We start from the raw sequence: 24,640 nt of genomic DNA on the forward strand, positions 1-24,640 counted from the left end.
AACACTTGTGTAGAATTGATCTGTTCCTTAAATGTTTGGCAGTGAAACCATCTGGGCTATGTCCCATCTTGATCACATTCTAGCTGCATATCATTCCCAAGAAAGCTGTCTCTAAGTAATGATCTGTAGCCATGTAAGTCCAGAAACTTCTGTCAAGTGCAACTAGAATCAATTTGACTCAAGGGACTACCTCACGCTAATCAAATGAGACTGATTTTTCAAGCCTGAACTGAGCCAGGCGCTATAGCAAGGGTTTTGTATTTACACTATTTTATGTATTCTGTAACCTAGAATCCCAGTAATTACAATGAGGGAACGTATCTCTCCAGTAACCAAAATATGTGTGTCCTCCATTGAGAGCAGGGGTTCAGCACACTACTGCCCTGGGCCAAATTCAGCTCGCTGCTTGTTTTGTTTATTGGAGCACAGCTATGCATGTTCGCTTATGCACAGTCTAGGATGCTTTGTGCTACGACAGCAGGTAAGTGAGTAGCCGTGACAGACTGTGTAGCCCACAAAGCCTAAAATATTTACTTTCTGGCTCTCTGGCCACTTACAGAAAAAGTTTGCCGACCCCTGATCTAGAGCAGTGATTCTCAACCCTGGCCACATACTGGAATCACCTGGAGAACATTTGAAAAACTACTGTTGTCCGCCTCCCACTCCCAGCAGTTCTGACTTGGTTGGCCTGGCCTGGGACCTGGGCATTGGCGGTGTTTAAAGCTCCCTGGCAGTTCTGCCCAGCAGCCAAGGCTGAGAACCACTGGCCTAAAGTAAGGCTTGGTATTTATATTTTTTTAACTGCCCGCCCATGCTGATTGTCTGAATGTGCATTTAGGGATGAGAAGCACTTATCTAGGGCAGTAGTTTCCAGATCTGAGTGTGTATCTCTCACCTGGGGAGATTTTTCTCATAGATTCTAAGACCCCACTCCAGGACTTCCCTGGTGATGCAGTGGTTAATAATCCGCCTGCCAGTGCAGAGGACATGGGTTCGAGCCCTGGTCCGGGAAGATCCCACATGCCGCAGAGCAAATAAGCCCGTGTGCCACAACTACTGAGCCTGCGCTCTAGAGCCTGTGAGCCACAACTACTGAGCCCGAGTGCCACAACTACTGAAGCCCGCACGCCTAGAGCCCATGCTCCGCAACAAGAGAAGCCACCGCAATGAGAAGCCCGCGCACTGCAACAAAGAGCAGCCCCCACTCCCCGAATCTAGAGAAAGCCAGTGCGCAGCAACAGAGACCCAACGCAGCCAAAAATAAGTAAATAAATAAGTGTGAAAATAAATAAATAAATAAAATTGCAAAAAAATTTAAAAAAAAAAAAAGACCCCACTCCAGACCAGCTGAATTAGAATCTCCAGAGAGTTTTAAAAAATTCCTCAGGTGGTCCTGATATACAGACATTTCTTTAAGAAAGACTGAACTTAGGGCACCTTATTGTTATTAGCAAGATTTTTGGATACTGAGTGAGTAACCAGAGGATTATTTAGTGAGCATAGGAGTGGAGAAAAGGGGTTTCTTGAGTTGTGCAGTGCAGGCTATGGAGGATCCTACTGAATAGTCCAGCCTCATAGAAACGGAAATACACCCTCCCGAGTGATGAAAATATTTATTTCTGTTAGCTATGGTATATCTAACCACCCTTGTACAGTCCTAGATGAAAGGAACATGTTTTTCCTTTTGGTTCCTCTTTATATAGACGCCATAAAAACAAGTCATCCATTAATATTCTTTGTTCAGATAACTCGATAATTAGGTCACATTACAGGAGGTTAGATAATAGCTTCCCCTCCACCCCTGCCACCCCATGTCTTGGCTAAATACCCCCATCAGCTTGCATGCTTCTCTAGGCTCCCGGCATCCCATTTACTATCTCTTAGGACAGACTCTTTGGAGATGGCTAAACCCATCCATGCTGTGCTCTTACCCTGGGCTACCCCAGTCCAGTCCCCAGATGCACTTACTGCATCGCAAATGGTCTTTGCTCGACTGACAGATTATCTGTGAATCCTCCCACTGTATTAAACATTCCCATGTGTGTTCTCTTCAGTTCAGGTGGAATGTGTAAAATCAGGGAAGGTTGAGCTGGAAGGGACTTTGTTATAGACCTTATCTAACCTCAAAAAAGTCAATCTTACGGGCGGTTAGTTGGGTACTGGTAGTGCTAATGTGTTTGGGGGGGCACTTTATACTCTCCTTGATACAGTTCTGAATATTGGATTTATAATCTGTCACACCCTTCTGTGAAGAACCTCAGCAGTGCCAAATCCATCTGTGTATAATACTGTTGCTTAGTGGTAGCTGAATAACCATGGTCAGGTGAAGCCTGAGACTTGCCTTCCTTGTCCATAAAATGGGAAAAAGGAAGGTCTACTTTGCAGGGTTATTAAGAGGATAAAATAACTTGACATAGCATTTTGTAAACCATAAAGTACTTTTTCTTTGTTCTGGGAAGAGCATTGACAGGAAGTAAAACAAAATCAATCAATCAATCAATCTGAGAATAGCCCAGAAGACATTAGCTAAACCTAAAAGGAATGGTCTTGGAAAAAAAGAATTTCTAGTATTTTAAATTATGAGTGCTATTTGCTGGTCAAGCAATCATTGATTACCTTACAGAAAAAAGCCGTAAACAATGCTATGAAACAGAAGACTCTACCTACTTTCAAGAGATTACAAAGGAGTTAATCAGCTAGGTGTACTTCAAGACATTTGTGTTATTATATATGGAAACTTAGAAAATGGGAGATATTGAAGGACCTGTGAAAATACCATAAACCATAAATGCATATGGGCTACATATTTTTCAATTTATTTGCAAGGCTGGCTTAATGACTATGGCATGGTATCAGTGGTTACTCTCATAATGCATTAAATATATAGCTTTAAATGATTCTCACAAGTGAAAACAGAACTCTGTGTTCATTTAGTTCAAATTTTATTGTGGATATAATGAGGAATCAAAGATTGTCCCTGTCCTCAAGGTGCTCATTGTCAAGTAGGGGAACAAACATTACAAGACAAGGGAAAATGCTTGGATGGCAGTACCCAGAGAGCTGTGGGAGCCCTGCAGGGACAGGGGTGGGGGGTGGAGGTGGGCGGGAGGTGAGGGTAGAAATGTCCGGAAGGGACACGGAGGAAGCGGAAGCTATGCCTTGGCTGAAACTTAAAAGCTTCAACATAGGGAGGGAAGAAGGCCCAATGGAACCCTGTGTGCAGACAGGAGGCAGGAGAGGGTGCGGTGTTTTCAGGGACCATGGTGGTCCCAGGATGAGTATAAGGCAGTAAGAGATGGATACCCTTTGACAGAAAGAAGGAATGAATATTGACTCTATAAATACTAGTTACTTTACATCATGATTGCCTGTTTACTCAGTTTTTACATTTCTTTAGGAACTGTTTGTAATCTTTTTTTCAGTCACCCCTGTGTTACTTACGGAAATATTATCATGCCTGTCACTGATGAGCCATATTAGGAAAAGTGAAAACGTATTCATTAACGTGCTTCCCTTTGAAGGATACTGCAGCTACTGAGAGCTTTGACTATCACTAACACCTTGATGGGCTCTATAAAACAAAGCATTACCCAAGTAGAAGAAAATTATATTATGAATACTTGAAACTTCTATCATTTTCCTATAAGCGACTGACTCATAATTTTCAACAGTTATGCCTTCAAAATCTTTGAGAGGGGTCAAAAACTCATTTTGCAGATGAAGAAACTGAGGCAAACAAAGAGTTCTTCCTGGTCTTAATGTGAGAGACTGGAGTATATCAGGGAGATTGTTGCTTTGGATTGTATCAGAGTTCTTAGTCCCATTTTATACCGATAAGTTTCAGTTTCTTTTGTAAATCCCAAAGTGGGAGGTGTCTTGAGATTTGTTCTTTTACCTACTGGAAATATGTCACATGATCTTCATAAAGTGCTCGAAGTGCATGATGCTGTAAGAAGCTAGAGCAGCAACTATTTCTCTGACTGTTTAGTTTAGAAGAAAGGACTTGCAGCATTGATTATTCATGAAGTACTGATTGTGGAGCTAGTTACATCCTTCAGAAGTCAAGAGTATATGATATGAGCATTTGGATTTTTTTTTAATCACAATTAATCATCTGTCTGAAGTGTCTTCGCTGGATTCTTCTTGTATAAGAAGGACATAGCTTCCCGCATTCCTGCTGATGCACTTGACAGCACTGCCAAAGCAAATAAGACATCGATTAAGGCAATACATAAATAATCTGTATTCCATCTTTTCCCTGGTTACATGGCTTTTAATAAATTATACAAAGAAGGAGGATACTGGTATTTTGAATGTAACAGGCTTGTTATGCATAGCTTTCTGAAAATAAAAAAATCTACACGAGTTCTTCCCTTTCCAGATCCCTAAAATGTCCATCTGTCCCACTGTCTTCTCTGCACAGTCCACATAAAATAGTTGTAACTAAAGCTATTACTGAAGTTCATGTTTAATACCTATAACTGAAGCTAGGATAGAAGACATCAGGAAATAATGAAAACAGCATGTAATTTTAATTTTAAAAATATTGAACAGATTTAAAAAAAAAATCTCAGAAGACCAACTACATTTACACTAGATGCATTATTAAAAGAATAATGACCTTTAATCTCGCTGCACTGATTTTTCCAGTTATAAAAGTTATATGTGTTCATAACAGAATATTTATAAATATATGAAGAATAAAATTAAAATGACCCATTATTCCACTTCCCATGTAATGCAGTTCTTATTAAAGTCATTTTTCTTGATACGGATGCACCATCATTTACTTAACCATTTCCTGTTGGCCATTTTGGTCATTAAAATATTTTTTGCCATAATGAACTTCTTTATATATAAATTTTTGACATTTCTGATCATTTCCTCAGGATAGAATTCTAAATGGGATCACTGGTTCAAATACCATGAATTTTTTTGGGAAACTTTTGATACATGTTCATGAATTGCTTTCCAAAAATGATAATGCCGAATAACACTACTCCCAGCAAAGTATAAGGTTGATGGTCTCATCATGTGCTCACTAGCAAAGCATGGAGTTTTAATTTTGCCAATTCAATAGGTGATAGTCTCCTTTTAAAAAGATACCTAGTAAAAATAGCTTTTCATCACAGTTACAGAGGAACTGTAAATACTATTGTAGTCCATGTAACACAGATCTAGGTATCAGCAACCCACTGAGACAGTATGTACCGAGGTCCTACTCTGAATAAGACGCAGGCCAGCCCTTTAAGGAGTTCACAGCCATGGCAGAGTTTAAAGCCTGTGTGGATAGATTCTGTTCTCCCTCCCTCGCAGCCACAGCCCACAGTGCTTAGGGGAAGGCAGATTCCAGACCCTGTGCCCCACCTTCTACCCATCCCCATCACCCTGCTCTGGGGCAGCCGTGTGAAATGGGCAAGCCCAGCAGAGGCAGGTTAATGAGCTCTTAGCTCAATGCTTGGGCCCCAGAGAATGTGTCAAATATATTTGCTTGTGCGTTTTCACAACCACTTATCTAGTTGGCTTACACTTTTTGTCCATTGAAAGGGAGAGGGAGAATACATATTTCTTGTAAGTTTATGCCTCTGGTCTTTTTATTCTATGTCCTATTCACAAATAGAATTTTGTATTTTGTATTTTGTATTTTGTATTTTGATATTTACATTTGAAAAGGAAATCATCAGATAAGCCAACTCTCTGTAAAGGAAAGAGAATTCTTAATATCCAGTGTATGCTATCTGCTCTTGTCATTTACCCAAGAATCTGTATTAAAGTATATCTTCTTAGAGTAATCTTTGACCTTCAGGGGATATTATACTGTAGGAAATCATTGTTTGTATATGTATGTATATACATATTCATAGGATATATGTGTATTGAATATACATATGAATATGTATGTACTGAATATACATATATATTCTTAGACACTAAATTCATCAGTTGTTCATAGTTAAAGATAAGAGGGTAACTTCTCAGAGTCTCTGTCTAACCCAGTGTTTCTTTCTCCTAGTCCTGGTTGGCCACGCCACTGTCTCTTTCTTTCTAAGTCTCCAAAATTATTGACAGATGTCTTCATGTCTAAAAGTTCTTAAGAAAAGTACATTCCGAGGCAAAACTTCAACAGATCTATGTAATTGTACTGGTGAGGTCAGGGAATTCACTCAATCCATCTATCCTTTGATAAAAGGATAAAAAGTAATGACATACCATAGACTGATGGCTGGAATTAGTAATAAAACAGCGGAGAGCAGAAAGACGAAGCCTTTGTACCAAGCAACGGTGGCTGAATAAATTCCGTTGAAAGTAGAAACTGCAGTGATTCCGCCAAGTGTTTCTAAGAAAGCGAGACAAGCGAACATGGTGCCTGTTTGGGGTCAGGGTGTGGACGGAGAGAGAGAAAAGGCTGAGTTACAAAACAACAAACAAAAATAATGCAGAAAACGGTTACTCAGTGAAAAGTGCAAGCTTGGGGGCACTGCTTGGTGAAGGAAAGCTACTCCCTCAAAATCCCTGAGAAGGCAGTCACCCGTTTTGTGGGTGAAGAAACTGAGCTCAGGAGTTCTCCCTGGACCTGGTGTGAGAGGCGCTGGAATCAGTCCTCCCAGGGTCCGTGCGGCAAAGCTAAAAGGCACTGCAAGCTGAGGCGTGTGCAATCTGCCACGTCTCCCATCCCTGCTACAGCCTAAGACACAGCCCCACCTGCCCCTGAGGTCCACGGTGCCACCTCCCACTCTCAGTCCCTGCGCTAATCTGGGACACACCTGCAGGGGCAGGATGGCTCCCAGCGAGCAACGTCCCACCCACCGGCCCTCGGAAAGGTCAGATCTGGCAAGAGTGACGGGCAAGGCGGGAGAGATAATCTTCTTACCATACATTCTGCAATTTGAATTTGATCTCTTCCTCCAGAGTAACAAAAAGTTCAGTCACACAAGATTCCTGTGTGACTCATCAAGTAACTACATAACTGCCCGGTGCTCTAGTGAAGGTTATGCCACAGTCTGACACTGAGTGATTCTTTACAACGTATTTTTCTGTCTTACCTGCTTACAACTGGCTCCCCTCTGAGGGGACTCTGCTGTCCTTCCCGCTTGCCACAGGCCAAGTGTGGGAAAGGGCAGGCCCTGGAGCGTTGCTCAAGAAGCCTGAAATGGCTGCATGGTCGGCCCAAGCTCACAATCAGAGAAATGGTCATTTTTCTACCAGTTTTGAGTTCAGTCTGGAATCCAAGACCATACTGACTGAAGAGTGAAACTTCCGAGAGACAGCTGGTCATCTTGATGTGCTTTTTTTCCTCTTTGTCAAATCCTGCATCACTACAAATGTGGCTGTCTCAGCTCTCTGTGGCTTCCGTGGCATAAGTTCCTTTGTAGTTTCTGCAGACTCTTCTTAAGCCATTGCTTGTTCCCTACTTCGCCGAGTTTACTTTTCCATGATAAATTGTAATATATTTTTCTTACAGACAGTGCAAATCCTATAAATAATTATGTTTGATTGGACTGATAGGAAGGAAAAGGGCAAGCTTGAGGATCACCTTTCATAGCTAGGTTATAGTTTACATGTCTAGACTCTAACTTTCCCCATGGTCTTGGTCTTTTAGACTGTGTATTGATTTTTATCTATTTAAACTTTCAGTCTATTATACATATTCTCATACATTGCTTCAAAGTCTTCATTGAACAACAGGACACATGTTCATAAAACAAACATGTCTCTGCAGAATGCTGGGTTATCAAAGATGTGTCTTCTTTTGACCAAAATGAAAGTTCTGTCAATGTCAAGGGCACATCTGCTTTTTTCACTGCTGTGTCCCCAGAGCGTAGCTGTGCTGGCACCTGGTAGACATTTAATATAGATTTGTCAAATGAATGAATAAAAGCTTCACTCAAGGGCAATTACCAGTCATCAAGTAGCATATGCACTTACTGCCTCTATGATTTATGACAATACAGGAAGTTAGTTTAATTGGAAAGAAGTTCTCCTAGTTATGTATCTACGTTATTGTTTCATTTTATTTCTGATCCCTTGCTACAGCCGGGATGGTATACAGTGGTATGGTGCTAATCCTATTATGCAGCCGCTTGAGTTCTGTCTTGTTGGGAACTCGGTCAGGCCGTGCTGTGTTCTGACACAAACAACCATCTCATGAAGTAGCTCTAGCTTGTTGCTGAACTTCCCTGAGCAGCACAACTTATCATTACTTCATTTCTTTTTATTGCGAAATTATATTCCGTTGGACAGACACACCTCATTTTGTTTATTCATCAGTTCATGGACATTGCGTTTTTGCTTCTTGACTATTACAGATAATGCTGCTGTGAACATGTGTGTACAAGATTTTGTGTGGACATATGTTTTCATTTCTCTTCGGTATATACCTAGGAATGGAATTGCTGAGTCATAAGGTACCTCTGTTTAACTTTATGAGGAAGTACCAAACTGTTTTGTAAAATGGCTGCATCATTGTACATTCCCACCAGCAGTGTATGAGGGTTCCAATTTCTCCACATCCTCATCAACACTTCTCATGGTCTGTCTTTTTCATCTTGGCCATCCTAGTGGATCTCATTGTGGTTTTCATTTGCATTTCCCTGATGGCTAATGATGTTGAGCATTTTTTCATGTGTCTGTTGGCCATTTGTACATCTTCTTTGGGGAGATGTCAGTTCAAATCCTTTGCCCATTTTTTAATTGGGTTGTCTTTTTATTGCTGAGTTTTAATAGTTTTTATATATTTTGGATACAAGTTCCTTATCAGATGTATGATTTGCAAATATAGTCTCCCATTCAGTGGGCTGTCTTTTCACTTTTTTTTTTTTTTAATAAATTTATTTATTTATTCATTTTTGGCTGTGTTGGGTCTTCGTTTCTGTGCAAGGGCTTTCTCCAGTTGTGGTGAGCGGGGGCCACTCTTCATCGCGGTGCGCGGGCCTCTCACTGTCGCGGCCTCTCCTGTTGCGGAGCACAGGCTCCAGACGCGCAGGCTCAGTAGTTGTGGCTTACGGGCCTAGCCGCTCCGCGGCATGTGGGATCCTCCCGGACCAGGGCACGAACCCGTGTCCCCTGCATTGGCAGGCGGATTCCTAACCACTGCGCCACCAGGGAAGCCCCTTCACTTTCTTGATGGTGTCCTTTGAAGCATAAAAGTTTTTAATTTTGATTAAGTCTAATTTATCTATTTTTTTCTTTTTTTGTTGTGCTTTTGGTGTCATATCTAAGAAACCACTGCATAATTCAAGGAAGCAGGTAGGATTTTATATACTGTAGTTTTTATATTCCTAAGTGGTTTTCCAATTAATCCTCATCACACAATCTATAAACAGCTGTGTGAATATATAGCTACATCTTATGAGTGGAAAAGAATCCAGAAATGTATTTTCAACCTTATTGAATTATGCAGTCTTCTCCAGTGTTGACTAAAGTGCCATAAGTACAATAGCATAATTATGAATTATTCATAAACAATTGATATGAACATTTGCACCAGGCTAAGACATGGAACAAAAGAAAGCTCCAAGGTCTCATAATATTCGTATGATAAAGGAAAAGGAGATCAACCACATATGCCTAGTATCTAACAAGTACCCAGTTCTAACTAGAGATTTAATTTTTGTTTTCCTTCTGTACTGGTTTTTCTCTGCCCTCCCCTTCAGCTGTTTGATCTTCTGTGCCCTGCTCTGTGCTTGGGAGGCTGACCCCACAGATATTATGACTTGGACTTCCTTGGACTTGGTCAGTGGGGTCCAGGAGGAGAAGGCTGTGCAGTTTCTTCTCTGCTCCCTCCCTCCTTGGGCCATCCTCTCCTCTGTGCTGCCCTTCCCTGAAGTCTCTTGATTGAATCAGCTGAGTGGGATGCTGTTTTTTCTAGGACTCTGACTCAGGCCCAGCTCTAACATTTGTGGGATCCAGCGTAAGAATACAATTAGAGGCCTACAAGTTCTAAGTATTTAAAAGTTATAATTCTGGGAGTTCCCTGGTGGCCTAGTGGTTAGGATTCTGGGCCTTCACTGATGTGGCCTGGGTTCAATCCCTGGTTGGGGAACTGAGATCTTGTAAGACGTGTGGCGCAGCCAAAAAAAAAAAAAAAAGTTATAATTCTGACTAACAGACTGTTAACTAAGATATGTTCTGTCTCCCTACTCTGAGAAAATACCTTCCGAATGATTGGAGGTCAGACACAAACTTAGAATTCTGACGTTTTAGAGTTCCATGTGGAACATGACAGCCCTGGGAGAGCTGGCCCTCACCCCCCCAGCCCCCAGCCTGCAGGCTGCAGCCGCACACATTATATTCTACCTCTTGTTCTGCTCAGAAAGGGTCACTGACACGTGGGTGTAGACATCCCGCCCTGCAATTCCAAGGTTGGGCCAGACCCTCCTGTAAAGAGTCACCCTTTGGCTACCCCTTTGGTGTATAGGAGAGCACACTGGGGTCACAGTCTACCCTCAGGGGAATGGGTCTGAGGAAGAAGATCATCAAGGCATTCACTGGATATGAACTGTTCAGCTGGGAGTTATGGGGACCCACGTACCCAGAGTGTAGCCTAGAAGGGGGGAGTGTTGTGGGCTCCCAGGGGGCATATCGCCTGGCCCTGAGGTCTCCTCTCCCCTTGGGGCGGGGCAGCTCCAGAGAAAGCCCTCTAAAGCACCAGGCCCCGGGCAGGGGCTCCCTTGCTTGAATATAAGCTCTTCCTAACACAGACCTTACCAATTCAAAAGGAGTTCTGTGCAGAAAAAGGGTTGTAGAATATCCTGAAGAATCAAAACTGATTGTACACAGATATGAGTTGGTACAGATCATAGATTCATTCTATTCCTTAAGCAAATTAAACTCACCTTGTTCAGTAGAACGAACCACTTTTGATATCATGGACCGTAGAACAGAGAGTGGCACAACAGTGAAAAGGAATGGCAGCCTGACTGTGAGAGGAATAGTCGGAAATTACTGGCTGAATCAGAAAACTAAGGGTCCGTTTTAAAGCTGGAACACTTAATCTCTAAATACTTCATTTTCTATAAGCATCTTAACTCTGCATCTAACGGCTGAATTAATTAATGGTAGAATTCTGTTTAATGAATTAAGATAGACTATAGACAGGTCAGTTTAAGATTACTCTCAAGTTTAAGTTTACTCTTAAATTCTTATTCTAGTGCAGAGAACAAGAGTTCATGGAAGTTACAGGGTCCAGATCTACATAAGCCGGCCACTTGAAATTGATCTGTTTCCCTAGTTTCTAGAGTAACGTCATGTTTAGCAGGTTGCGACTGTTAATAAATTTTTTGTTTTCTGTTTTTGCTCTTTCAGACTTGGCATTCTCATCGTTAAAATTCTTTTATTATATTGATCTACTTATTGGTAAATTGGTTCCTTATCTTCTTGCTTGTTCATCTTTGTGGCTGAATAATTTCACGAACACAAATTGCCTCTGCTCTTAATTATGACCCTTAATGTAGCATTTTTAGTTATATGACAAAATGGTAAGATATTACATTTGCAGACCGCTTTAAAGTTTTCAACATGTTTTCACATATATAACTTACTTGCGTTGGCAACTCCAAGGGAAACATGGAGGGAGGAACTGGCATTTACTGAACCCTCGGCATTGCGCTAAGTGATTTTACAGTTATCCTCTTCTAATATTCGTTATAAAACCCTCTGAATTAGGTACCACCGCTATGGCCCATTTTATAGATGAAAAACAAGGGGCTCAGAGTAGTTTCAGTAACTTGCCCAAGGTCACCTAGTGCTGTAGATGGAAATTAAGCCCAATTCTGTTTGGTCACGCCTTGCTTCCCTGCAAGGTAGCAGAGGTTAACACTGCCTTTGTAGAAAAAGACTAATTGGATCTTTCCTTGAGTCCCACTTTAACAGATCCTTTAAAACCCTTTCAAACACAGTAGTCTCACTCAAGCCTAGTTAAGGAAGCAGTCCTATTTGCCAGAAAGTGATTCATCAAAGCCAATTCATGAAATGGACCAATTTGCTGAAAGATCAATTGGCAAAATCTTCTTGAATATATTCATGAATTTCTTTAAATGTATCTTTCGAGTATACTTTACACAGTTGTCTTAAAATTGTAGCCTTCTTAGCATCATTTTAAGAAATATTCAAGTTGGTGAATGCTATTTTGAAGGACTGATTCATAAGAAGAATGTTCCTCAAAACAATTTTTTGGCAAATATGCAAATTTGGAAAATTGTGGTTATTCAACTTTTTTTTTTTCTTTAAAGTCAGTTGGCTTTCAGCTTCTGGCAAACTAGCTTTAAACAAATTACCTTTACTTGAACTAAAATGCATTAAATAGAGAATTTTATATTAAAGTTTCTCACCCAACAGACTAAATTCGTTTTATGTAAACATCAATACACAGTTCTGGGCTCCACTTGTCACTTACCTAAAAACATCATCAATGTTGTTCTGGCAAAAGCAGTCATAGCCATTCCCACCATGGTGGTAAAGATTCCAATGAAGGCCATGTGAATATCGTCCATACAGTAAGAAAAAAGCCATATTCCTAGGAAACTGCTGAAAAAAGAGACACTACCCAAAGCTGATCCATAACCTATTAAAACTTCATCCCAGCAGAGTGGTGAATCCAATTCATAAAGGATAAAATGGGGGAAATGCCAGTTTGTCACGAAAAAATAAGTGATCATTGTAAAAGCAACAAGCAGAGCAAAGATCGTGTTGCTCACCAGAATTATTTTTAAAAAGCATGTAAGTTCGGTAAAATAAGTTTTAAAGCCTTCAGTCCTGTACAGAAACATTCTGGAGATGAAGGCTCTTTCACTGAATCCTCAAGAAAGAATAAAATATAAATCAAGTTAACAGTAAGAGCCATAGTAGCAATTGAAAATGACCACACAAAACCTAGTTCTCTAATAAAATAGCAGAAGACAATCCTGTTAATCCAGTGGAACAATTCAAGCAGGAAGTCAATTATAGCTATTCGAATTGTTCTTTGTTTCTTTTCTTTACATTGATCAACTATGTAGGCAAAAAGAAGAGGCTCCCAGAATTGTGTGTGTAATTGCCACAAAGTTGCACCCAAAAGGTAGATGCAATCAAAAGCTGGATTGGAAAGGCAAAATAGGAAAGCAAACAGAGCCAAGCACTGTTTGCAAGAGCACCAAAAGAAGACAAAATCAAAGGGAATTTTCGTCCTCCATGGTCACTATGAGACAGAAGCATGAATGTAGACACGAGACCAGGAATTAACCCACTTATGTCCATCTGCAGATTAAAAAGAGACACTTTTTTCTGAACTTCCTGCAAAGAAATAAAAAGAAGACAAAGTGTTTACAGAGGCTTATACAATATGCCTAAAAATACCCTGGTACATACTTTTTCTTGATACTGCCAGTAGGTCAGGGATGCAGAATCTCTAAGTGCATGGGTTTGATATAGCTTAACTCTTCATCCAGTTCACAAAGCAAATATCAAGAGGTGATACAGTCATCAATGCTCAGTCACAATATTCAAGTACCACAGTGGAGACATTAATCCATAAAAATAAAAGTGTGTGTATTGGTGTATGTCTGACTTCTATAGAGGATCCACAGAACCCAAGGCCTCGGGGACTGGTCATGTAATGACTTCTCTTTCTTCCGTGAACAGTTAGCACTAAGAGATCATGACCACTGTTCTAAAGGAAGAACGGTACCCTTTCCCATGATACACCTTTCCTTCTACTCTAAAGGGGAATGAATATCACATGTAAACATCGTATCTGATAGACCTTTATTTAGAGCTCAGTTGTCCTTTTTACGTGTCTCCACAAATACTCCTTTATTTACTAAAAATTAAGATAAAACTCAAAGAGGAGCTTTGTATTGACTAAAGATGGTAGCGTGCCATGAACTAAGGAGTGAGCTAAACTCAACTTGCCTGAGGACCAAAACAACTACGTACACGTGGATTGGCAGATGTAACAATCGTTACACTAGGTATTTGATGGGAAGAACTTGGGGTGATTTAAAAGCATTTTCTTTTCGCCACTTCTCTGTATTTTCCAGACTTTATATTAAAGGATATGTGCCGTTTTTATAACGGGGATTACTAAACTCATTTTAAAAAAGATTTATTCATGTAATATTTAGAAAGCACCCTAAAAACCACAAAAATATCACAAAAATACGATGAACCACAAAACTATCAGATACTGAATTAATGGTTTTTTAAAATAGTGAGCCTATTTTTATTTTTATATATTTATATAATTCAGGCCATTCCATGTTGCCAGGAAATGTTCTGGTCACTCAGACCCAAAACTTCAGTCATCTTTGCTTCTAGCCTTTCCCTTCGTCCATGCCCCCCCAACACAATCTATCCTGTTCCCCTAAAGTTTCTCACTTTACCTTCTTGATGGTCCCATAGTTGCCACTTGAATGACAACTCCCACTGGTTTTCACCTGGACCACCCTGGCATCTAACTGGTCTCTTCATTCAATTCAGAATATAATGTCAGCCTTACCACTCTGCAGATCACAGACACTACTGCTGGGCACATGTTGCATAGCACCACAGCACACTATCGGCATGTCTCTCACCTGCTGGGAAAGTCCACACTCCTTAGCCTGGTACTTAAGGCCCCCGAGACGTGGCCTGATCTCATCTTCAGCGTTATCCCCACTCACCCCGCAAATACGGTCTGTGTTCCAGCACAGTCCATAGTCAGTCCCACTTAGACTTCCCTGAAATTCCCAAACAGGGGTCGTCACTCTCTTTCCTGAACCTTCTCATAGAACAGTTATCATTCCACAGCTGTACTTTTTTGTGTATTGATTAAGAGCTTGAGCTCTGGAGTCAGAGGAATCTGGATTCAATACAGTCAGTTCTGTACACCACAGTTAGAGTGGTCTTTAACAGCACACATCAGCTCGTGTCACTCCTCTGTCAAACCCCCAGTGGCTTTCCTTACACTGGGATAAATGCAAACTCCTTGCCACGGCGGGGGGCGACCCCACGTCATGTCGCCTCTGATTCATCTCCCCTTCCTCACTCCTCTCGGCCAACAAGCCGTTCCACAAACCTCCGTGCTACTTGCTGTTCCCTCTGCCTGATCGTCGCACAGCTCACTTCCTCAGTTCAAAGCCACTTCCTCAGAAGGGCCTTCCCTGACCATCACTCAATCCAAAGCAACCCCACTAATCCCCACCCAACACTCCAGCCCCTTATCCTTGTTGTTTTTTTCCTTAGAGACTCACCGGCTCCTTGACAGGAAATTATATTTTATTCGATCTGTGCATTGTGTGACTTCCCTACTACAACCTAAGCTCCCGGGTGGGGTGAAACCTTGTCCTCTTCACCATAGTATCACCAGCTCCAAGAACAGTGCTTCCAGGGAGGGTAGGTACTCAATAGATTGATTAAATGAACAAACCATCAAGTAAGATAGGCCTCTGTAACTTGCATGCTATGTGTGATCCTGACCAAATTACTTATCTCTGTAGCTTCTTCATCTGACCAGAGGGAATGTCAACAGTCCCAATCTTGCAGGCTGTCAGGAGACTTAAAATTAAAGTCAATATAAGGTGCTCCACACAGGGCCCTCGTACAGTCAGTGCTGTTTCATTTTTACTAGGTTAGATCTTTTGAGCACATCTTTGTATCTCCTACAGATATAGAAGCCATCAAGTAAATATTTATTGAATAAACAAATAAATGAAACAGTTATCGTTTAATCAACTCCTCAGCAAGATGTTCCAGTTTTGGGTTCCTCCTCCCATTTCCACGCCTCCGCCTAAGTCCTGTCCTCTCCTTTTTTCCTACTGTCATCCCAGCCCAGTCTGTTACACACACTACTTGCCTCATCTGCAACCCATGTTGTCAAATTCAGATCTTAACAAACTCAAAGCATATTTCAACCATAAATCAATGTTGAGACAGAAGAAATTGTGTTTGAACATTATAAACGCTGGAGAATTATAATTATGTGTTATGTGTTATATATAAGGGTAGATGGGAGAAATCAGAGTAAAAAAAAAAAAGCTATTTCCTATACAAGATTGAACAGAATGACAAGGTGCTGAGACGGGGATAAACTAAGGGAAGTGCGATCAATTTTAAGGAAGTCACAATTTCACAGGCTAAAATGCATATATTAATTCCAGTTGAGCAGAAGGTATTCCTTGTCTGCTGGTGACCAGGGATTGTGTTATTAAAAGGTTTATAAATAAATTCCTGAGCAAGAACAACTTCATGATCTGTTGGGTAACCCGAAGTTGTCCCCTCCAGCGGCAGAGTCCCTATCTTGAAAGCCGCCTGAAGAGAATAGGCCACAATGGCCGGTGTAACACTTCAAAACCAATCATTTACAAGGGAAGGAGAGGGCGGTAAGAGGCTTAAAAATTCCTTCCTCCACAAAAGTCAGTAGACATCCCAGAATTCCCTACTCTCTGCCCTTCGCCAAGAGTTTCCTTCCACAGCCTTGCCACTTTGTTAAGAGGCCTTTTAGAGATTAATCTCATCGCCCAAGAGAAGTATGTAGCTGTACTTATAGTCACAGGGCTCAGAAAACTTGAAGATTTGAGAGATAGGTTAGATCAATATCCATATGAATATGTATATTATATATACCTTAACCCCAGATGGATTGAAAAATATGACTTTCATCCAAATAGACTTTCAAAATGTTAAATATAAGTGAAATAGCTCCGATTATTCTTATATTTGTACCTTGAAATTCATAATACTATCTTGCATACCAATACGTATGTAAATGTGTATTTGTTATGTGGGAAGGATAAATAAAAAATGGTATAAACAGAGGTTCAACACATTGTATTCTTACACACAATTTGATCTTTGGGAGAGTGGCAAGAAAAATCTGAGCTGAAAAAGAAAATCATTTATTTATTTTATCAGGGGCTGACCCTGTGCTATGACATCTCTTATTTTTAGGGTTACAAGAACAGTCCACAGATCTCTAAATGGAAGCTCACAGAACAGGGAACATTTGTTCTTGGATTTAAAGGGGGCAGAATATTCTCTGAGAAGCTGAGCAGGGACAGGATCCAGGGAAGGGGCCAGAAGGAAGTGTTCCTCTGTCCTAAGGAGCAAGTGGTGAGTGGGTCGCCACGCCCTGTCCCAGTTGTGGGTGGGATGGTTTCTAGTTCCCCAATCTGAGAAAAAGCACCTGTAGCTCTAGCGCGCCGACTGTAAGGCAAGGGATCTAGGGCGGTGTGTTCTCTTGAACATTAATCCAGTGAAACAGCAGTCAATCGATTAAAAAGTTTGGCAAAAATCTTCAAGATGAGACCCCTGGTCTGGGCAGTGGGGGGCTTTCAGCAGCTGGGTTAGGCAGGGAGCGGGGCCAATACTCACCACCTGCACAGCTACAGAGGTCACCAAAGCAGCTGGACCAAGGCCCGTCTCCCGTCACTCTAGAGGGTGAGGACAGCCGACCTTTCCAGACACTCAAGTCCTCTCCTCTGTCCCTCCCACTGCTCCCAGGGGGCTGGTGAAGGAACTCACAGAATCAAATGCAGAAACTGAGGAACCTCTGGAACCTTCTTACTCCCTGGAGATTATATACATGTAACAGGAAACATTCTTAAAGGGAGACAAAACCAAGAGGAGAGCCCCTTGTCGGCCCTTCTGTTTTTATGACCTCACTCTAGGCCAGAACCTTGATATCTGCGTGGCTGTTCAGAAATAATCTGTTCTTTTCTCCGTGGGTGCAGGCGACTCAGAGTCCCTTCGACTCTTTTCATCTTCTGACTGGGGAAGCAGCACCACTCTTTTGCCATCACAAAATATTCCCAAGGGGAAGAGTTCAAAGTTTACAAGTGTGGTTGTTTTTCAGGCATTGGTGGCGGGGGGGGGGAATTTTCCCAATCTGGATGCTGTCTCTCCTTTGCACTTGGACACTGGTAGACTGTTAAAGACCGCCTAAGGGAATGGAGACCGGCGACGTACCTCCTGGGGGAGGAGGCTGGACGTGGGGAAGGAAAGGCTCTGGAGTATCTGGCTGAACATTTTCAGTGTCCTCAGAGCGCAAGTGGGTGCTCTCCACCCCCATGTCCTCACACACATGCTCCTCAGCACTGAGGGGTCACACTGACTTGAGAACACCGAGTGATGGGTGACAAGTGCCACCCTCACCCCATGACAGACCCTGGCGCCGCGCCCACAGTCTTCAGGGATGGGCCGCTTTCTGGGGTCACTGAAAACGGGGTCATGCCCGTGAAGCGGAAGCGGGTAGGGAGGAAGCGGGCAAGGGAAAGGCAGGACCCACGCTTCACCCCACCCCTGGCCACCAAGTACCATTCCAGCCTGCCCCGTCCCAACTTTCAGGCTTTCCGTGGGGAAGAAGAAAGGAGACAGCCACGGAGGAGATGAGACTGCCCTGACATTTTCTGAGAGAAAGGAGAAGAGCCAGTGTCACAGAAGAAGAAGGGGGTTTTAAGTAGAAGAGGCAGATTAAAGGTGTCAGGAAGCTTCAAACAGAATGAGAGCTGAATAAAGGCTTTTGGTTTGGGACTTAGGGGTTTTAGGGTGACCCTTAAGAGATCAATGTATGAGGAGTGCAGTATCCTCTTTCCTTTAAAATCCTGTTGCACATTCCCTCTTTAATACATGTTAGGAAATACTTTAATTTCTTACCTCCTGGAATGCGAAAATTGGGCTGCTTTTGGTTTTTGCACACTCAGAAACATTGCTATCGGGTGCAATGCTGTAGTTGCCTGTTTCCTCCCATATTCTCCTGTACACATATTGTGTTGTCAGTGGAGCAGTCAAAGTCATAGCAAATACACTAAGGCAAATGGCAGGTTCCACAAATGGAATCTTCATCTTGCTTGAGTAGGCAGCTGAAATTCTATTAAGAAAAGGAGAGAGATAATCAGTAGCATTCTTATCTGAGAGGCTAGATTTTCAATGATGGGGAAGTTAGAGGAATTTTGTGGAGTAAACAAGCAAACTAGGGAACAGAAAGCAGTAAGCACTTCCTAAGAAGATAACTTTCACTTAGGAACAGAGTAGGCAGTAAACCTGAGACTGTCGCACTTACCATTTTTAAGAGCTGGACCTTTAAGGACTCAACCCGCCCTTGAGATGATTCTTTAAGATAGTCTTAATAAGCTGTCTACCACTTTGGCTATCCAGTGGTCACACTACAACTCCCACACTGAATACTGCCAGCTCGTTTTCATAAGGGAAACAGTGAGGTTGCTCTGGGGACACGACAATTACGTAATTGTTTATTATTGATTTTGCTGCTTGTGAACAGCGGACAGGAAGGGGGCCTTTAAAAAGCAGCTTCCAATCGTAAGGCTTTGTTTATGTTGTTTTAACTCACCCCACGGTCACAGTCTTCCTGCCGAGCTAGGCGCGGGTCTGACCGTTTGCGGGGCCGGAGTCTCGGGGGCTGTCTCCTTTCAGGGGCTGCCCTGCGCCCGCGGTGCCTCCTGGGCAGCCAGCGCGCACGGAGGCTGGGTCTGCGCCGCCGCGCTGGGATGGGAAGGGGAATTGCCGCTGAATTCGACCAGATGCACAGGTCGGGAGACCGCAAGCCCTGATTTTAAAGCAAAACAAGAAAGCGCACTTCCGCGTCCAGAGTGGCAACGGTGACAGTTCACCGCGCAGCCCTCGCTCGGCTCCTGCGTGGCCCTGCGGGCTCCGCCCGGCGAGCTCCCGCGGGGCCCGCGCGCCGGGCAGCTGCTCCCTGAGCCGTCGGCGGGCTGTCGCTGGGTCCGCGGCCCGGCCTGCGCTCGCGGTGACTCAGCCCCGCCAGCCGAGCATCGCCTCCGGCCCAGGAGACGGGCCTCGGGGGTGCTGGTCCCCCGCCGCCTGGGCGGTCGCTGTCCTGCTTTCCTGCGACTGGGTCCCTTGGCCGGCACCCCCGCGGGGATTGGTCCGCTCCGACGTCGCTCCCGAGCGCCCGCCCCCGGAGGCCCCTGTGGGGCCACCGCAGCTGGCAGCCCCGGGCTCGTGCAAGGACTCTGCGGTTAGAGAGCTTTTCTGGGTCCGAATATCGCTTTTCACGGAAGCACACAGGAGATTTGTTGCAGAAGTAACATTTTGGGATGCAGGCTCCTGTAGCATCCGTGCGGGCCAGGCAAGTGCTCTGAGAAACGCAGAAGAGGGGGACCGGGTAGGGGCGCCCGTGGAGGGTGCGGGAGAGAGAGTGCTCCTGGCAGAGTTAGCCGGGGTCTGGAATGTGGTCGCTGGCTCTTCTTGGTGATGCAACCTTGGGCTAATTATTTCATCTCTATGAACGTCCATTTCTTTATCTGTCAGGTGGGCATTAACAGCCTTACCGGCTCGTTGCGATGAAACCCTCGAGGTGTGCATACAGCACATCCCCGGAGCAAAGGAGGGACAGTACATTCCCCCCAGCAAGCCCACTAGGAACACACTTGAAGATGAACGAGCTGGATTTACTACTTCTTGTAACGGGGAGGAATGCATTCACAGGGGACCACGGGATCAAAAGCTGTATTTTCCAGGGCAGAGGTCTCCAGGAGAATTTTGAAATTTTATGTTTTATGACCTAGAGACCTAGAGATTTTAGCGTAAGCATATTCTGAATTGTCTTATAATCAAGTACCGGCACTTGATGTCACCTGTATTTGTATTTCCACTTATGATCACATTGGCTCCAAGTAGAAGTACTTTAGCAATGTCAGAGTAAAGAGAAAAGAGGTGGACTAAATATATAAACGATACACCCAAGCTAAATGAAGACCAAAGAATGTCATATCATGTTCAAAATGTTTTCATAGTATTCCAGTAAAAAGTGTGGGAGAATTGAGTTACCACCTGACGCATGAATAGACATACTGATCTCCAAAGAACCTGTGCTGTACCAGGCAATGCCATATTCAAGTGGCAAAGCCAAAACAGAATATAGTAGCTACTAGATTTTGTTAGTTTCAAGAAGAAAATGGCTTTTAAGCTTCTGATAAAATCAGCAAAGTAAGATGTGGTGAAAAGATCTTAGTTACACTAAGCAATGACTGCTTAGTAGGTGATTGTCAATACTATGCTCATAAGAGTTTAATCATACAACTCCAAGCACAAGTTGTTGAAAAAGAATATAATCTGATCATATGACCTTGGTCAATAATATGCCAGAACAGACCTGGATAGGTCTTATCTATCTGAGAAATTCATAACCTAACTTCAACGCTTGTCTTTCTTGACCTCTGTTGCCTTGGATGCCATTGAACAAATTCCTCCTTCTTGAAATATTATCTCCCTTTGGGTTCCATGACACAACCCGATCTTTCTGTTACCCTGAGAGCTCCTTAGTTTCTTCGGTGGGCTTGCTTCTCCAGTGGTACTGTTTCTCAGGTTCCATCCCAGCTCCTCTTCTGCCCTGTCAGTCACACCCACACTAGTGATGAACCACCAATATACCCATCACTCCCAAATCTCAAGCTCACCCAGTTCTCTTGAACTTGACACCCAGAGCTTCCACCCAAGTATTTTAAAAAAACACTGCACACTTTAAAATGTCCAAAACATATACCATCTTCCTTATAAATCCAATTCCCTCCTGAAATCCCTGTTTCAACTAATGACATCACCTATCCAGTCAGCAAAGTCAGAGACCTGGGAATCATAACTAGCTTTTTTTTTTTTTTTTTTTTGGCTGCGTTGGGTCTTCGTTGCTGCGTGTGGGCTTTCTCTAGTTGCGGAGAGCAGGGGCTACTCTTCGTTGCGGTGCGTGGGCTTCTCCTGGTGGTGGCTTCTCTTGCTGCGGATCATGGGCTCTAGGCACGCGGGCTTCAAGAGTTGTGGCACACGGGCTCAGTAGGTGTGGCTCACGGGCTCTAGAGCACAGGCTCAGTAGTTGTGGCGCACGGGCTTAGTTGCTCCGCGGCACGTGGGATCTTCCCAGACCAGGGCTCGAACCCGTGTCCCCTTTATGGGCGGGAGGATTCTTAACCACTGCGCCGCCAGGGAAGTCCTGTACCTGGCTTTTTGATCACCAAATGCTGTAGCTTTTATGTCATAAATATAACTGGTATGATTTATACCTCTTTTAGGTGTGTGGCTATAAGACAAGTGGGCCCCTGGAACCAGAGCATTTGTGCTGAGCAGCAATTTTTCGGCTTGACCAAGGTTGGGGCTTTGTCTCGCCATCAGCCCACTGGTGAATGGAATCTGAAGGTTGCTGGGGAGGAGGTGGGCAAATCTGCAAAGAGCCCAAGGATTTCCCCAGTGACTCAGAAATCCTGACTCTTCCCCTTTGGGGTTTCAAGTTATTCTAACACTTGTGATGTGTTGGGACAGTCCTAAGTAAGCCGAGTGGTGAGAAATGTGCAATAATGGCCCTCAAGAAGGTATCCACCATGCTGCCGGTGCTGGTGCTGCTGGGAGTGCAGTAAGAGCGGGGCTGGTACGGCAGGGCCAGCACCCGAGCCTTTGCTGTCTCAGGGGAAGGCCAGTTAGGGACAGGGTAATGACGCTGCACTGTGTTCTCATCTGCCGCCTTGGACCTTGGGGCTCCTTAAGAGAAATTACTGATTTTCTGTAACTAAAAATATCTGTCTCTAAAGTTGTACTGGGAACCCAGTCTCCAACAGTGTGGGGTAACCGTTGCTAGCCTGAGTTCTCCTCCCTCCCCGCAGTCTGTGCCACACTGGCTCAGTGGGTAGACTTTGAACCCTTACACCCGAGAGCCGGACTTCCTGTTTTCTGTGTCAGCCTCACCAGAGCAGAAGTTGGAAGCTTAAGCAGTCACACCAGACTTCTCAATTTCTTTTCTGCATAACAGAAATATTAAACCAGACTGACTCACTTGGATGAAATAAGCACCTTGAGGGGGTCTTAATTTGCAAGGAGGGGAAAACTCAGAGAATGATGAATGGACTTCTCACAGTCAGGAGGGAAGCTCAAATTTGATTTATTTGTGTAGTAACTTAACGTGGCTTCATTTTCCACCACATCAGGTGACACAGGATATATGTGAAAGCTCCTAGAACAGGGTCTGACACTTGGTGGGTATTCAGTAATCTTTGGATTGGAAGCTAAATCTTGCTTAATTAGACACACCTACTACTGTGTTTGAGAAGTTACTGGGAAGAACCTGACCTCTGCTTCAATTTGGCGTTTCCTTTTGTGATCCCACAGAGCGGTCACTTTCCTCCTTAAGAGGAGTCAGTCCCCTTTTTACTGGGCTATGGGAGTAGGGGAGGATTTAAAGTCAACAGAGTACATGAAATTCAGGCACAAGTGACTCCATAATATAGGCCACGTTTAGAGGATTAGTCCTCCGCCTTCCGTCCCCAGCTCCTTAGAAAGGCCATTAAACTATATTTTTACAGAATATTTAGTTACATGGAAAAATTTCCATGCTATGACAGGAAGTAAAAAAAAAAAAAAAAGAAATAAAGAGTATATCGTGGGCTTCCCTGGTGGTGCAGTGGTTGAGAATCTGCCTGCTAATGCAGGGGACACGGGTTCAAGCCCTGGTCTGGGAAGATCCCACGTGCCACGGAGCAACTAGGCCCGTGAGCCACAACTACTGAGCCTGCGTGTCTGGAGCCTGTGCTCCGCAACAAGAGAGACCGCGACAGTGAGAGGCCCGCGCACCGCAATGAGGAGTGGCCCCCGCTTGCCGCAACTAGAAAAAGCCCTCGCACAGAAACGAAGACCCAACACAGCCAAAAATAAATAAATAAATAAATTAATTAATTAAAATATTTTAAAAAAAAGAGTATATCGTATATCCCAATTTTGTTAAAAATACATATTTTTTGTTAAAAATACAAAAAAGTATACATATGAATGTGTAGAAAAAAAGCCATAAAGTAATGTATCAAATTTTAATAACCATTATCTCTGAGTGGTTCGATTACTAACAATTTTTGTGTTATTAAATACCATAGACAGTATAATTTTCTGTATTCTCCACATTTTCAACAATAAACACGTATTAATTTATAATCAGAAAAAAGTTTATTTAAAAAGAAATGAGAAAAGGAATTGATAAAACAATTTCTTGTAAAATCATTATATTTGTTACAAAGCTTTAGGAAAGAAGCCCCAAAGGTTGATTCTTTTCCAAGTGGTTCTACAAGCTTTTTTTTTTTTTTAATTAATTAATTAATTAATTAATTAATTTTGGCTGTGTTGGGTCTTCGTTTCTGTGCGAGGGCTTTCTCTAGTTGCTGCAAGCGGGGGCCACTCTTCATCGCGGTGCGCGGGCCTCTCACTATCGTGGCCTCTCTTGTTGCGGAGCACAGGCTCCAGACGCACAGGCTCAGTGGTTGTGGCTCACGGGCCTAGTCGCTCCGCGGCATGTGGGATCTTCCCAGACCAGGGCTCGAACCCGTGTCCCCTGCACTGGCAGGCAGACTCTCAACCACTGCGCCACCAGGGAAGCCCTCTACAAGCTTTGAAGTTGAATCAGCAGCCACATGGCAAAGTGACATTCTTGGACTGTGACAGGTGGCCTGAGATAAGGCAGGATGGATGCCAACGACTGAAGGGGAATCAAGAGTCCTTTATCTAGAAGAGTTACTTAAGAATGGAGAAAGAACGGTTCTGAAATGGAGGGAGAACCAGGGTGAACTTTTGGGCAGTCTGGATCGACCTATTTAAAACCAGACTCACAAAACAGAGAGACTCATAGAGCATAGAAACCCTGTAGTCGGGGCCCCCCTAACTTAACCCATAAGAAAACCGA

The 24,640-nt window shown here is 43.3% G+C and overlaps 1 protein-coding gene across 1 annotated transcript; it reads right to left on the minus strand.

Moving 5' to 3' along the window:
* Nucleotides 1-2,925: 2,925 nt before the first annotated feature.
* On the minus strand, nt 2,926-20,054 carry SLC46A3 (solute carrier family 46 member 3). Its single transcript, XM_036831856.1, is given in 9 exon segments — nt 2,926-4,195; nt 6,211-6,367; nt 10,836-10,919; nt 12,395-12,677; nt 12,679-12,771; nt 12,773-13,024; nt 13,027-13,269; nt 18,607-18,820; nt 19,301-20,054. Coding segments are annotated over 8 exon segments (1,386 nt in total). The 5' UTR covers nt 18,796-18,820; nt 19,301-20,054; the 3' UTR covers nt 2,926-4,110.
* Nucleotides 20,055-24,640: the final 4,586 nt, after the last annotated feature.

The sequence above is a fragment of the Balaenoptera musculus genome, chromosome 18 (genome assembly GCF_009873245.2).
Source record: "Balaenoptera musculus isolate JJ_BM4_2016_0621 chromosome 18, mBalMus1.pri.v3, whole genome shotgun sequence".
NCBI lineage: Eukaryota > Metazoa > Chordata > Mammalia > Artiodactyla > Balaenopteridae > Balaenoptera > Balaenoptera musculus.